Genomic DNA, 15,608 nt, shown 5'->3' with positions numbered 1-15,608 from the left:
ATGGTGACATGGATCAGGCAAATTACATAACCTCACAGACCATTTGAAGTAATCAAGTGAATATATAAATTGTCAAACACCAACTAGTTAGTCAACAGTATATCAATGTCAGTGTTCTGCCTTTTGTAATTGTGCCATAATTATTAAAATAATTATTTTTATATTATTTCATTATGATTTACTATTATAAAAAGTATATACAATTTTAAATATAAAACATAAATATGTAATTGTATATAATACAGACATATAATGATTTAGTGTCATATGTTTTTATAGGGGGAATCAAGTAAATAATACACAGAACCTCTTCATACTACAATTGCAACTTCTATGTGGAAATTTTTTTAAAATTAAGGTTTTAGAAGTGAAAATAAAGTGTACTTCACTAACATAGTTACATTGACTACAAAATAAGCTTTCAGCTTATTTTGATGTTCATGACAGTTTTCTTGTGACAAGATGAGTTGTTTACCTCTTTTTCCCATTAGTTAGTTCTCACTTTTAATTTTTTAAATTAATTAATATTTTATATCATTATTCACTTTTGTACAATGTATGCTTTCTCCTTTCAGGTGTAGTCCCCATAAAGTTCCCACCACCAATGCACCCGTGCACCATTGTTTACCTTTTTTATTTCAATCATTCATCAAACATGAACCCACGAATCAGTGCCAACCAAATGCTGGTGGAAACACTGCTACCCCTAAAATGATACTGTGTCAGCTACTTCATGAGGAAGAAGACAAGGCAAACTTCTTGGTGTGATAAGAAATAACCAAACATTGTTTGATTGTCCAAAGTCTTATTTGCGGTGTTTGTATCTGTGACCCTTAACTATGAATGTTTCTCCCAAGTATCTTAAAGTGTTAGCTATAATTACTGTAGATTATTTTTTAAATTTCCTTTTTGGGAGAACTGTTTTATAGTGTTTGTAACATTACAACAATGAAATGATATTTCATTTTTAAATAAATATAATATAGAAGATCCATATGCTCAAATATGTTTTAACAGTAGACATGCAATGTCTCATAAATATGGAATATGGAAGATGCTCAACAATTATCTCTCAGAAAAATGTAACTCAAACCCACAAAGAAATATCACATTATGCCCATGAGGGTAGGTATAAGAAAAACGACAATAACATGTATTGATTGTATAGAAAGTGGAAATTGTGGGCATTGTAGTGGGAAAACAAATCGGTGTAGCTACTGAGGAAAACTGGTGGTTCCAAAAAATGTGACAGGATTGCCATATGACTGCATTGTGTCCCTCTGAGAACAGGAACTCAAACTGATACCTGTACATCAATGTCCACAGCAGCACTAGTCACAACTGTCAAAAGGGGGAACCAAACCAAATGTCCATCCACAGGTGAATGGATAAGCAAATTGTTTTAAATCCATCAACAAAATATTATTCATCTAGCAGAGGGACAGAAGCAATGATGCAGGCTAACATGTGGACGCAACTTGAAAACACTGTATTTCTGAATTGAACCAGACACAAATGATCACACATTATATGTTTCTGTTTATATGAAATGTCCAGAGAAGCCAAATTCCCAGACAGAAAGCTGATTAGTGGTTGCCGGGGGCTAGGGAATGGTAGTGGGGAGTGACTGCTCATGGGGATGGGATTTTATTTTGGGTGATAAAATATTTTGCAAGTAGGTATGGATGATGGTTGCATAACCTTGTGACTACCCCAAATACTACTAAACTGTTCATTTAAAATGGCTAATTTTGTTATATGTATCTTAGCTCAATTAATAAAATGAATGCAGTAAGCCATCGCTCTCAGCTCTGAGGAATCAGGGATGTACCACTCTGCTCAGGCGGATCCAGCAAATATGGGAAACCTCTGCTGCACACAAGCTGGGGAAGTAAGTGCCCCCAACCCAGACCCTACGACACTGTATTCAGGAAAAGATAGAAAAGCCCAGAACACCCTGCAGTTGCCCTCTCCCCCAAAGAGACAGGCTCAGCAGGGACAGAGTGTGGAGCAGACAATTAGCAGGAACCCTAATAAGACTTGAGGGACTGAGCCCGAGGAGTGAGAATGGAGGGTAAATTGAACTCTACCAGTGCATCCTGATCGCTCTCCATATCCTGCCTTCTCCTTCCTCCTTCCACATTGCATTTGGCCCGGGGCACCCTCCCAGCAAGAGCTGGCTCAGCTCCTCTAGCCACCGTCCACAGGCGAGAGGGGAGAGTGAGAGAGTAAGTCACGGGGCAGGAAAGAGCAAGCGGGTTCTACAGAGGGGCTAGCAGGCCTGCTGTGTAGCCTCGGAGAAGACACTTTGACTCTTACAGCTCAGTTCATCCATTTGTATGTTGAAAGCAAAATGGAACAGGAAGCCCCTGTGTGTTTGTAAGGCTTGCTAAGAGTTGGCCTCTCTGGGTCTTGCATCTCAGAGAGACAGTGAGATAACTGATAGTTGATTGGTTTTTCCCAGATGTTTTGTCCTATAAGTGGAGGTAGGAATGCCTGTCTTAGATGGAGGAAACATGTCAGTCTCACTTGTATTGCATCAGGCACACAGGAAGTTCCAAAGAAATGTTATTAGCAGGATTCTATTAGTAAGAGGATAAAATGCAGGGTTTTAAGCAAAGAAGAAGCAGGTTATTTTGCTTAGTTGGTGGCCACAGTAGAAGTTGTTCTAGAAGAGCAAGCCTGGAGTCTAGGAGACAGAGAAGGGGCAGATTTGACATTTAAAAGTGAAAAACTGAGAATACTGTGATATGCTTTGGTGAAGAGGTGAGGAAGAAAAGAGGGTGTAAAACGGTCCCTGGTAAAATGGTGAGGGTGTAGTGGTGTGGATTAGAAGGAGCTTGACTGCTGTGCCTCCCATTTCCCCCCCGCCAAAAGTGTGTGAATGGTCCTGTCACTTCAGGGCTGGAGTGATAGCCTTAGTCCAGGACTGGTGGATCAGATATTTGATTTTGTCCAGTCTGATGAGTGTGAAATGGAGTCTCAGTGTGATTTCTGTCCCCAGGTTTTAGGAGGTGGGGCATCTTGTAATTTGTTGACTGGCTATTTGAAGAGTAGGAGCAACTTCCCTTCTGTGGTTTGCATGCTCATATCTATTGCTGAAAGAGGAGAAAAACCCTGTTTTTTCCATCAACTCAGAATTCTTTTCGACAGCTTGGGGAATGCCTCACTGATGATGCTTAATAAGTGGTTTAGAATTAACAGAGAGTAAAACACGGTATGTACTCCCGGGAACTGGAGGAGAGAAACAGGGCAGCAGATGGAGGGATCAGAGGAAAGTCCCTCTCCTGGTCCAGAGAACACAGGTCGTAGGAGGATAAAGATGGAGCAACCACTGTGGGCTGAGTTACATGAGAAGGAAGGATGTGACGTGAAGCTTGAACTCTGCAGAGACAGGGAAGTTAATGAACAAGTGCAAATGCCTGATGCAGGAGCATGCCTGGTTTGGTCAAGAGCACCAGCAAGAGCAAGGGGAGAGTAGAAGAGATGAAAAGTAAGATGGGGAAAAATGGAGGGAAGGATTCAAGGTGATAATCAATAGATAACTTGCAGCTTCAAAACACCAAGATTTTCTTTTAAAATCAATAGCATTATTCACAATGCTGAGTCCTTTCTCAGTTTCTATTGAAAGGGGAAATTATATTTAAATGCAAAGTCCTAGCATTCATTCTTCTGAAATTTTGAAATATTTAATTTAATACCTTCCCATACATTATACCTTAGCCATTTCATTGTCTAATTTATCTGATCATCTCAATTTTATTGATATTTGTCCCACAAAGCTTCAAAGACATATTTGCACCAATTACCAGGATTTAATTATTTTCTTTTTACTCTTGTCATCAAACATCTTCATTTTCGTAAAATTTAGTAGAGGACTGCCATTAGTTCCCCTCCTGTATGGGGGGATTGATATTTTTTATTGGTTTTCGATGACATATCATAGTTCTTCATTTTAAAATGTCTTACACTTCTATTTTTTCATTTCCTGACTTAATTTTGTGTTAAATACATTTTGTGTATCAAATATCTGGATATTAACTATTTGATAACCAAAGCATATTTTTCTGTAAAATAAAGTATTGCTATCCCTCTCAGAACTGCACTTAGTGAAGTAAAATGCTAGACACACACACACACACAAAGATATCTCTTTATTTTCTAAGTGCTTATCCATTCCTTTCTCACAGTCTTTATTGAGAAGAACTTACAAAACTTTACATGATTTTCAGGCTTTTCTTGTAAATCCAACTGGTCAGATTGTTCATCTGTATCCAAATAGTCTTCTAGTCTCACTATTTTAAGATGTTTTCTCTTTTCAGTAAGATTTATGCCACAGATAGGTTTATGAGTCCAAATGTCAATGTCATGCCACACCATATTGTGGATTTATTTCAAAATGCTGACTATGATGAGTCTAGGTAATATCCATTTGATTTTTTGTGATGAAAATTTTTAAGATCTACTTGTTCAGCAACTTACAAATATGGAATATAATTATTATTAGCTATAGTCACCATGCTGTATATTATATCCCAGCACTTTGTTTTATATCTGGAAGTTTTACCTTTCCCCCCCTTTTAAAATTTTTTAATTTTTAAAAATTTTTTACATCATTTTTTGTACAGTAATTGGTTTCTCCCCTCAGGTGTAGTAGTTCCTGTAGTTCTCCCACCACCACATCAGCTGTGATCCATCACCAGAGTCCCTTGTGTTCTTCCCTCCCCTGTTTTGATCCCCCTCCTCCCTTGCATTCCCTTGCTGAATGCCTCAGATCTATGGTCAGTCTGCAAGTTTAGTCTTTTTTTTCCTTGACCTTTTGTTCGGGTTCTCTATATTCCACATACAAGTGAAACCATCTGATATTTATCTTTTTCCTTCTGACTTATTTCATCTAGCATAATCCTGGAAGTTGTACCTTTTGAATCCTTCACCCATGTCACCTATCACCCACAACAAGTCTCTGGAAACTACCAATATATTTTCTGGATCTATGAGCACAAGAAAAAAGATTACACAAGTAATACTGGTTTATAACATTATATAAACTTCAGATGTACAGCGTTTTAACTGAACTTCTGTATATATGTTATGATAACTACCAAAAGTCTAGTTTCCACTCGCCACCATAAAATTGACCTGCTGTAACAAACTTGCCTGTCCCGTATTCCACTTTCCCTTTTGTGGTTACTAATTTATCTCATCTAAGAGCTTGTCTTTTTTTGCTTTGTCCATTTGTTTTGCTATTTTTTTTTGAGTTTAGAAAACTCGAAAAACTTTGAGTACAACTTTATATTCATCATATGTATATACTAGATTATAATCACCACCAAAATTTAGTTTCCATCCAACACTGGAAACTAAACAATATAATTGACCCCCTTTATAAGTTTTGATTCCACATTTAAGTGAAATAATATGGCATTAGCTTTTCTTTGTCTGACTTATTTCACTTAGTGTAATGCCTCAAGGTCCATCCGTGTCACAAATGAAAAAAATTGTCTTTTCTATTGCTGAATAATAGTCTTTCATGTATGCATGTATTGGTGGACAGTGATTGTTTCTCTGTCTTGGCTATTGTAAATAATGCTGTATTGAACGTGGGGGTGCAGATATCAACAAGAGTTAGTGTTTTCATTTTCTTTGGATAAATACCTGGAAGTGTAATTTCTGTATCACGTGGCAGTTATATTTTTAATTATTTGAGAAACTTCCATACTGTTTTCCATATTTCTATATCCATTTTTAATTTAAAAATTATTTTTTATTTCAAAAATATAATTAATTGCTTTGTGCATGTGTGTGTGTGTGTGTGTGTGTGTGTAGAAGAATTAGGGTATAGCCCAGATGTTGGGGTGGCGGTGAGAGGACTCACCAGAGACAGAGCAGGGAGCAGAACAGGCAGATCTACTGAATACACTGCTGAGGAGAACAGCAGGCAAGACAGGAGAGGTCTGCTGCAGCATATGTGGGTTAGCTCCCTGGCTGATTATTGAACACTGGCCTTAGCAGTGACAGCACTGAGACTTAACCCCTAGGCCACTAGGAAGGGCCCCCAAAATACAAATTAATTGTTATAATTTACAGATAATCTCACACAGAAGCAAAACTCTAGATTACTCTAGCATCTACAAATTCAACAGTTCCAGAGCTTCCTTTTATTGTAAATGTAACTTCTTCTCTGTGCTCTCACAAATATAAGAGTAATATACATGGTATTTCATAAGAACATTTAAATTTTACCCAAACTTTATTCCCTTTTATTATGATATTAAAAACTGTTTAATAATAAATTACTGAATATATTACAATTATCAAATTATAATACAATTATCAAAACACCACACACTTACAACAGAAAAAATTCAAGGTACAGGCAACAAAAATCAAAGTAAGCCTTAATTATTTTAAACCAGTGCCAAGCTAAAAATATGGGATAATGATAAATTGGTTTCTCTCCTAAAGGACAGAGCATTTCATAATGAACAGGTATGCTTCTCAAAGGGAAAAAAGGCCAAAGTAGCAAAAAGCTTCACAAATGTTTCTTAGATGTCACACATGCAACACATTTCATCAGTTTTAAATATTGAGTTTACATTATAATTTTTATTGAATTAATTTGACTATGTTTGAAGGTACTATAAGTGTGTTTGCCAGAATGTGCCAGATTTCAGCACAGGGCAACTAAACAGACAGTATATTGCTCTTGGGTTAAAGAGGCAGTCATGGTTGCACCTGACATAAAAGCACAGTTGATGTATTTGACCAGTGTTGAGGACTGGTCAACAAACCAGAGAAAGGTACAATAGCTGGATGGATATTTAGGATGAAAAAGGGATTCTTTCAAATATCCTTGACTTAGTTTGGATTCCCCCTAATGCAAGCCCTGATTCAAGGATCTGAGTGCAAATAGCTTATTTAGGACATAATCTCAGGTGACACAATAGCATTAGGGACTTGTGGTAGTGGATGATCAATTTTTTGCTGTGGTAAACTGAGGGGTAATCCTTCTAGGGATCCTTGAGAGACTACAGAATGCACCCTAGAACAACCTCACTCAGGGGAGGTGAGCCCAGAGGATTCTTTGTCTCTTGCTGGTAAAAGGTGATCCTGGGGTGTCAACTCCCTCTAGTTCCATGTTACCTGTGGCAGACTGAGCCCACCTCTGCATCACATGAAGCCCTGGAGCATCAAGGCACTAGTGGTAGAGGTGAGAAATAGTCAGCATTTATGGGAACTGTCAACCAAATGCAGGTGTTATCTTTCAGGGAGGTTATAGTGGATAAAATGGTGTGTTAACTAACAAAAATGGTGTAGCAAAGACAGGAGGGATTCTGTTTCAGGAGAAAATGGGAAGAACTGACTAATGTGAACTAACCTGGGCAGTGGAAGAGCTGCCTTGGTCAGGATCCATAGACATCCCCTCCTTTTTCTTTCTGATTGATCCAGGATGACCATGGAAGGGGACAACCTCACCCAGGTCTCTGAGTTCCTCCTCTTGGGCCTCTCAGAGGACCCCAAGCAGCAGCGGCTGCTCTTCATACTCTTTCTGAGTATGTACCTGGTCACGGGGCTGGGAAACCTGCTCATCACCCTGGCCATCGTCACCGACATCCGACTCCACACTCCCATGTACTTCTTCCTGGCCAACTTGGCCTTTGTGGACATTTGCTTCACCTCCACCACCATCCCCAAGATGCTGGCCAACCATGTCACAGGACACAAAGGAATCTCTTATGCTGGGTGCCTGACACAGATGTTCTTCTTCATCTGGTTCATCTGTATTGACAGCTTCCTGTTGGCTGCCATGGCCTATGACCGCTATGCTGCCATCTGTCACCCCTTACACTATGCAACATCTGTGACACCACAGCTGTGTATTCTCCTGGTGGCAGCATCCTGGGCTGCAGCCTTGGGGAATTCCCTGACCCATACGCTATCACTGACCCGCCTTTCATTTTGCACCAACAACCAGGTTCCAAACTTCTTCTGTGACCTAAGCGCTATGCTGAAGCTGGCCTGCTCTGACACCTTTTTCAACTATGCAATGGTGAACACCGTGGGTACTCTTCCCCTATTTTTCCCCTTTGTGGGCATCCTGGTCTCCTACATGCGCATCTTTGCTGCTGTGATGAGGATCCCATCCACAAAAGGCAAGTGGAAGGCTTTCTCCACCTGTGGCTCTCATCTCTCTGTGGTGTCCCTGTTTTATGGGACACTCATTGGGGTTTATTTCAACCCCACATCCTCCCACACGGCCCAGAAGGACACAGCTGCAGCAGTGATGTACACTGTGGTCACTCCCATGCTGAACCCATTTATCTATAGCATTCGCAACAATGACATGAAAGGTGCTTTGGGAGCCCTCATCAACAAGAAGTCATTTTCTTCTCGGTGACTACTGCATTGGGATGTCCAAGTGTCCTGAATATTTTACCACAGCCTAATCTTGGATTATTTTCTTATTTTTGTTTCACGTGTTTATAACTTCATTCTTCAGTTGTTATTAATTGAACATCTACTGCATTTTAAGCACTCTTCTAAGGGTTGATGGTCCAGCAGAAAATAAAATCCCTGACCTATGTCATTTATACTGCAGTTTGAAGAATATATAATCATTAAAAGGGAGTGTCCTGAAAACCAGAGGTGAGATCAAGTCATTCTTTGGATAAAAGTTCACTTTAAGTTGCTGTAACATACAGGCTCAAAATGCAAAGGCTCAAAGTTAATAACATTTCATAGACTTTACTTTTTTTTTTTTTTTTAGCAAAATAGTATCTTCAAAGCCACCAGGGATCCATTCTACTTACTTCTAGTTCCTTCCATTGCTAGGAATCGCATTCGTATGCCTATTTAATTTTCAGAATTTGCTTCCTTGAATCCTATGTCGTTCTCACTCTCAGTTTATGGTCATCTGAAATAATAAATAGCCTTAGGTGGGAGATAAGAGCCCTATTTTTTTTAAAGATGTATTTATTTATTTATACAAGCACTGGGTACAGTCAGAAGCACGGGAGGGTGAGAGAATTCACCAGAGCCAGAGCGGGGAACAAAACAGGCAGACCGACGAAATACACTGCTGAGGGGAGCAGTGGCACAGCAGGAGAGGTCTGCGTGCCATGTGGGACCCTCACTGGCGGCTGGGGATTGAACTGGCGCTGCAGAAGCTGCGGGCAGCTTCGCAGCCCAGTGCTTAACCGCTGCGCCACCAGGGGAGGCCCGATTAGAGCCTGATTATTGCTATTTTGGAGGACTGGAAGCTATTGACTCAATCTTGAGAAGTTTCTGATTCTGAAAAGTAGCCAATTGTCTAAGATCCTCTTTCTCTTGTAGTTCCTAACTACAAGCAGCAGTGAGTAACCAACTCACAGTGATGTTTAAGCTATTTCCAATGACTTCTAGAAACACAGACTCAGTGGAGATATGACCCTTTTTCAAGTTATTACAGGTGATATTACCAAGGGTACCCTCTGGCATAACAAGGACCGTCAACTAGCTAACCAATCTACAATATTTATGTCTTTATCATGAGGCCACTGAGCTAATACAACTATTCCCTCTTTTTTGTGATGAGAATACCCAATTTCTGGTACAGGTTTCTACATTAGTTAAGATGAATAGCTTACCTTCTATAGGAAAATATAGTAATAGTTTTCTAGGGCTTCTGTAACAAAATACAACAAAGTTGGTGGCTTACACAATGGAAATCTACTGTCTCACATTGCTGAAGACCAGAAGTCCAAAATCAGTGGGTTGGCAATAAGGTTCCTTCTGAGCCTTAAGGGAGAAATCTGTTCCATGCACTCCTGTAGCTTCTGCTTGTTTACTGGCCGTCTGCAGAATTCCTCCACCTGTTGTTATCCCTTCATCTTTACATGGCATCATCCCTGTGTGCTTGTTTATTTCATGAATGTTGTCTCTTGTAAGCACAGTAGCTATATTGGATTGGGGCTGACCCTACTCCAGTATTACCTCATCTTTATTATGTTTGCAACAGTCCTGTTTCCAAGTTAGGTCACATGCTGCAATTTGGGGTTAGGACTTTAACACATGAATTTAGGAAGAAAACATCATTCAAAAAATAAAATTTCCTTTAAAGAAAAAAGACTAAAGGAGTATGGCTCAAGCAACATAGTTTATTCTCTCTCATGTATTCTCTCTATCTCTTTCTTTCCTTCCCCTCCCCGTCCAAGAGTTCTAGGTCAGTGAGTGACTGTTTCTTTAAATCATTCAGAGACCAGCTTCTCAACATCTTGTGTCTTGTTCATTTCCAAGTATATTATTGTTGTCTAGAAGGTTAAAACTCAAACACTGGATTAGACAAAAATAAGAGCACAGGGGAGGCAAGCTGCGATGTTAAAGTTCTATGTATTTCAAACATTCCATGATGGGTTAACCTAGCGGTGAGGGAGGTGGAATATGTGATCATCCAGGTTTCTGGACTGTAATTCTGTTATTACAGAAGGAAAAGTAGATTATCATGGAGAGCTAGTACTCCACCATACATCTCTATAGCCACCAACTACACAAGAAGCATACTTCTTCCCCTCCCCCACCCATGGAATCCACACTACCTGATTGTGAAGAAGTCCTACTTCTCCAGGAATATGATCCCATTCGTTTTGTATCCCACAATCTGACTAAAATATAGGATGAAATGTTTATCCCCAAATCTAATAATTTGTAAACTTAAACACCATTTACTTTGCCCTCCCATTACCCAGTGTATATTATGCAATCACAACAATAATCAAATCCTGTGTGGCAGGATTTATTTAAACATTAGGGAAAAGCTTTCATTTTTCACCATTGAGTAAGTATGATGTTAACTCTGAGTTGTCACTGTCCTTTATTATGGTGAAATATATTCCTTCTTTACCTGTTTTAATTGGCATTTTTATCATAAATGGATTTTATTGTAAATTGAATATTTTTATCAAATTTGGAACTTGTCAAGTGTTTTTCCTGGATCTATTGACATTATCATGTGGTTTTTGTCCTTTTGTGCTGAAGTGGAAAATTACTTCAATTGATTTGCATAGTTTGAACCACTCTTGCATCCCTTGAGTAAAAGCCATTTAAGCGTGGTCTACGATTCTTCTATTATTAAATTGTGCTTGCTAGTATCTTGCTGTGGAATTTTTCATCTAAGTTCATTAGAGAGAGCTCTCTTTTTTTAATATCCTCTTCTGTTTTTGGTATCAGGGAATTGTTGACCTCATAAAATGTATTTTTTACCTTGCCCTCCATTTCAAATTTTTAGAAGAATTTGCTTAAAGTGGAATAAATTCTTCAGTTCTCTGGGAAGACTACATTGTCCATTTTGACTGTGGTCTCTGGTTTTGCCATCTGTGTACATTCACCCTTTGTGGCCATGTCTGAAGACAATGTGGAAGGAGATTCTCTTGTTGAATAGTCCTCAAACATCATATCCAGGTTTCTCTGTGCACACAGGGAAGTGGTATTGTGAGGACTTTAACAAATCATTTAATCCTTTGTGCTTATTTTCTCAAATGAAATATAAAGTTAATAGGACTGGATGGGTGATTGCCACCAAGATGTGGTGCCCTGGAGCTGGGTTTGTCCTAAAACCTGTGTGACCCTGCAGAGACCCTTAAAGAAATCCTGCCTCAACCAAGAGCTGAAGCTGATCAGCAAGTATGGATGTTGGAACAAAGGTGAGGTCTGGAGGGTCAAATTTACCAAGGCCAGTGTCCACAAAGCTGCCTGGGAGCTGCTGACACTGGAGGAGAAAGAGCCAGCCTGTATTTGAAAGCAATTCCCTGATGCTCCCATTTGTCAAGATTGGGGTGCTGGAGGAGGGCAAGCTGAAGCTGGATTACAACCTGGGCCTGAAGATTAGGACTTCTGCAAACCCAGGGCTTAGAACTGGGCTTGTCCAAGTCCATCCACCCATGTGCTGAGGTGCAAGCACCACAGTGGGTCCCCGAGCGGGTGATGAACATGCAGGTCCTCATCGCTGCCTGGACTCACGGAAGCACGTGGACTTCTCCCTTTGCTCACATTATGGGGGGTCACCATCCCACTCTGTGAAGAGCAAGACAATCAAGAAGGGCCTGGGTGAGGCTCCTGCAGTGATGAGGAAGAAGATTAGGAGCCTTGTCCCTTCCTGGGATAGTGGAGTGTCTAGTTTTGTGTTCAGATAGAAAACACATCAGTGCTTAAAACAATATATTAAAAAATTAAGTTTATAGCACTTAGAACATAATGCTGTTTAAGGAATTAAAAAAGATAATGTGGATACATAACTGGCAAATGAGACAATTTTACTTTATTTTATTTTGTTTTTATTTACATATTTTTATTATTTCTTTTTTATTTTAAAATTTATTATATTTTACACTTTTTTAGACAATACTTGCTTCCCCTCAACCCCTCATATTGAGTCAAAATCAACACGCAAAAATCAGTAGCCTTCCTATACACCAACAATAAATCTGAAGAAGAATAAATATAAAAAAATCCCTTTTACTATCGAAACAAAAAAAATCAAATACTTGGGAATAACTCTAACAAAAGAGGTAAAGGACCTATACAAAGAAAACTATAAAACACTGTTAAAGGAAATAGAAGAAGACACAATGAAATGGAAAGACATCCCCTGCTCATGGATTGGAAGAATAAACATTATTAAAATGGCCATCCTACCAAAAGCAATACACAGATTCAATGCTATTCCAATCAAAATTTCAATGTCATTCTTCAAAGAATAGAGCAATTATTGATGAAATTTATATGGAACCACAAAAAACCCCGAATAGCCAAAGCTCTCCTGAAAAAAAAAGAAGGGAATGGAGGGATCACACTCCAGACTTCAAACTTTACTACAAAGCCATAATCATCAAAACTGCATGGTACTGGAACTAGAACAGACACACAGACCAATGGAACCAAATAGAAAATCCAGAAATAAACCCACAGATTTATGTCAACCAATCTTTGACAAAGGAGCAACGAATATGCATTGGAGCAAAGAAAGTTTGTTCAATAAATGGTGCTGGGAAAACTGGGTAGCTAAATGCAAAAGAATGAAGCTTGACCACTACCTCACACCATACACAAAAATCAACTCAAAATGAATTAAAGATCTAGACATAAGACCTGAAACCATAAAATACATAGAAGGAAATATAGGCGAAACACTACGTGATATGCACATCAAAGACATCTTTACAGACACATCACCCAAAGCAGTGATAGTGAAGGCAAAGATAAACAGCTGGGACTACATCAAATTAAAGAGCTTCTGCACAGCAAAAGAGACAATAACCAAAACAAAGAAAAACCCCACCGACTGGGAGAACATTTTTGCACACAACACTAATGATAAAGGACTGATCACAAAAACCTGCAAAGAGCTAATGAGACTCAACAACAACAAAGAAAATAATCCAGTCAAAAAATGGGCAGAAGAGCTAAAAAGAAAATTCTCTGAAAAGGAAATGCAAATGGCCAACAGGCATATGAAAAAATGTTCAACATCACTTGTCATCAGGGAAACGCAAATCAAAACTACCATGAGATACCATCTTACACCAGTGAGAATGGCACATATTAAAAAAACTAGCAACAACAAATGTTGGCGAGGGTGTGGAGAAAAAGGAACTCTCCTGCACTGGTGGTGGGAGTGCAAACTGGTCCAACCACTATGGAGAACTGTGTGTGGAGATTTCTGGACCTACTAAACATAGAGCTTCCATATGATCCAGCAATTCCACTCCTAGGTATTTACCCAAAGGACACAGAAACAGTAATTCCAAAGAACACCTGCACCCCTATGTTTACAGCAGCACTATTTACAATAGCTAAGCTATGGAAACAACCTAAATGCCCAAAAATAGATGACTGGGTCAAGAAGATGTGGTATATATACACCATGGAATATTACTCAGCATTCAAAAAAGATAAACACATGCAATTTGCAGCAACATGATGGCGCTGGAAGGGATCATGCTCAGCGAAATAAGCCAGAAAGAAAAAGAAAAATACGGGATGGTCTCACTCATAGCAGGAATCTAGAAAACTTAAGGGACCAGGAAAAAGAATAACTATGAGAAAGAAAATATCAAAATCGACAAACAACTATGAACCAGAGACACTCTATGGCGGGTGGGGGCCGGGGAAAGGAGGGCTTGGGGTCAAAATAAGGGGGTTGTAATTGTATGGGGAATATAAAAAATAAAATTAAAAATATATTTAGTATTTTCTCATCTTACATCATCTTCCTAACAGTCATGTATATGCTACAGTTTTACTCTTATTCCAAACATTTGTGCCACTAAATTTGTGGTATTTAGTTACAGAAGCACTAGAAAACTAACACCAAATGAACTATTCATTCAAAATAATACATAAATAGTTAACATCAAAAAAAAGGAAATTCAGTTTCATTTACTCAGTGTGCATTGGTAAAACACAAATATTACAAACTAGTTAGCTGGCTTGTGCTATGCCAAGGAACATAATTGGGAAATACCATCCCCTGTGATAACTTATTTTTTTTTAAGATTTATTTATTTATGTATACAAGAACGGGGGTACTGGCCAGATGTGCGGTAGGGTGAGAGGTTTCACCAGAGACAGATAGGGGAACAGAACAGGAAGACTGATGAAATACACTGCTGAGGGGAGCAGCAGGCATGACAGGAGAGGTCTGCGGTGCCATATGGGATCCTCGCCGGCCAGCTGGGATGGAACCTGCGTGCAGAGGCTGTGGACAGCTTCACAGCGCTGCGCTCAACTGCCTGCGCCAGCAGGGAAGGCCCCTTCCGTGATAACTTATATCCCCGTGATCACTTTCTAGAAGTGATCAACAACACCAAGAATTTACTGAAGTTGGCTGTTCTTCGTGCTTCTCTGAAGGAATTACAAGAAAGTATTAATGAGAGTTATGAGTCAGAAACATATTATCAGAAGAGCCAACAGAATCCTTTCCCCCCCAAAGAATATAAATAGGGCTTTTGCCATTTGCTCAAGAATTTTTTTACATCATAGTTGCCGGGGACCAACCTCCGGCAAAATGTCATGTCAGGGGTTCCTGAAAGGATGAGAAGGCCTTGGCGACCTGTAAGGGGCTGAAAGGAAGGGGATTAAGGAAACTCTGATACTGGATGGGGTGCAAGTATATTCTGCTGAGAGACTCAGCAGGTCTTTATTTATTCATTTTTAGTAATCAGAAAAATTACATCATCATGTGCAAAGCACATTAGTGTATTTTACTCCAATGGACACTGGCTCCTACAGGTCCCAGCTAGACGGTAGCCTTCAAGGTTAATAGATGAAAAACCAGACCCTAACACTAAAACTTATTATTTTAGCTAGACAATTACCTAAGACAGCTGATAGCCGCCACTACATCCCTATCCGCTAAAGCCTAAGCATCAAAAGACTATTCTACTCATATGGCCTTCAGGCGGAAACCAGCTGCTACTCAGCTATCAGAACTATTTCTACCTAGAAACTCCTTAACACAGTTAACTTTATTTAAAACTTTCCTAAGAAACTTCTAAAAAAGCAAAAGAAGGATTTCCTATAATTGTTGTGCTGGATTGCTTGTCAGATATGTACAATAAATTGTTTCCCATTGT

General features: G+C 39.2%; 1 protein-coding gene and 1 pseudogene across 1 annotated transcript; both read left to right on the top strand.

Annotated features, from left to right (window-relative positions):
* Positions 1–7,456: 7,456 nt before the first annotated feature.
* Positions 7,457–8,398, top strand: LOC119240014 (olfactory receptor 1361-like). The gene has a single exon (XM_037504386.1). It carries the CDS (start codon positions 7,457–7,459, stop codon positions 8,396–8,398), a length of 942 nt encoding a protein of 313 aa, XP_037360283.1.
* A 3,141-nt stretch (positions 8,399–11,539) lies between these two features.
* On the top strand, positions 11,540–14,976 carry LOC119242175 (40S ribosomal protein S9-like; annotated as a pseudogene).
* The last annotated feature ends 632 nt before the right edge of the window (positions 14,977–15,608 follow it).

Source organism: Talpa occidentalis, unplaced genomic scaffold (assembly GCF_014898055.3).
Source record: "Talpa occidentalis isolate TD23 unplaced genomic scaffold, MPIMG_talOcc4v2.1 talOcc4.12, whole genome shotgun sequence".
Lineage (NCBI taxonomy): Eukaryota > Metazoa > Chordata > Mammalia > Eulipotyphla > Talpidae > Talpa > Talpa occidentalis.
The sequence above is the reverse complement of the archived record's forward strand: the minus strand, read 5'-3'. Positions and strand labels throughout refer to the sequence as shown.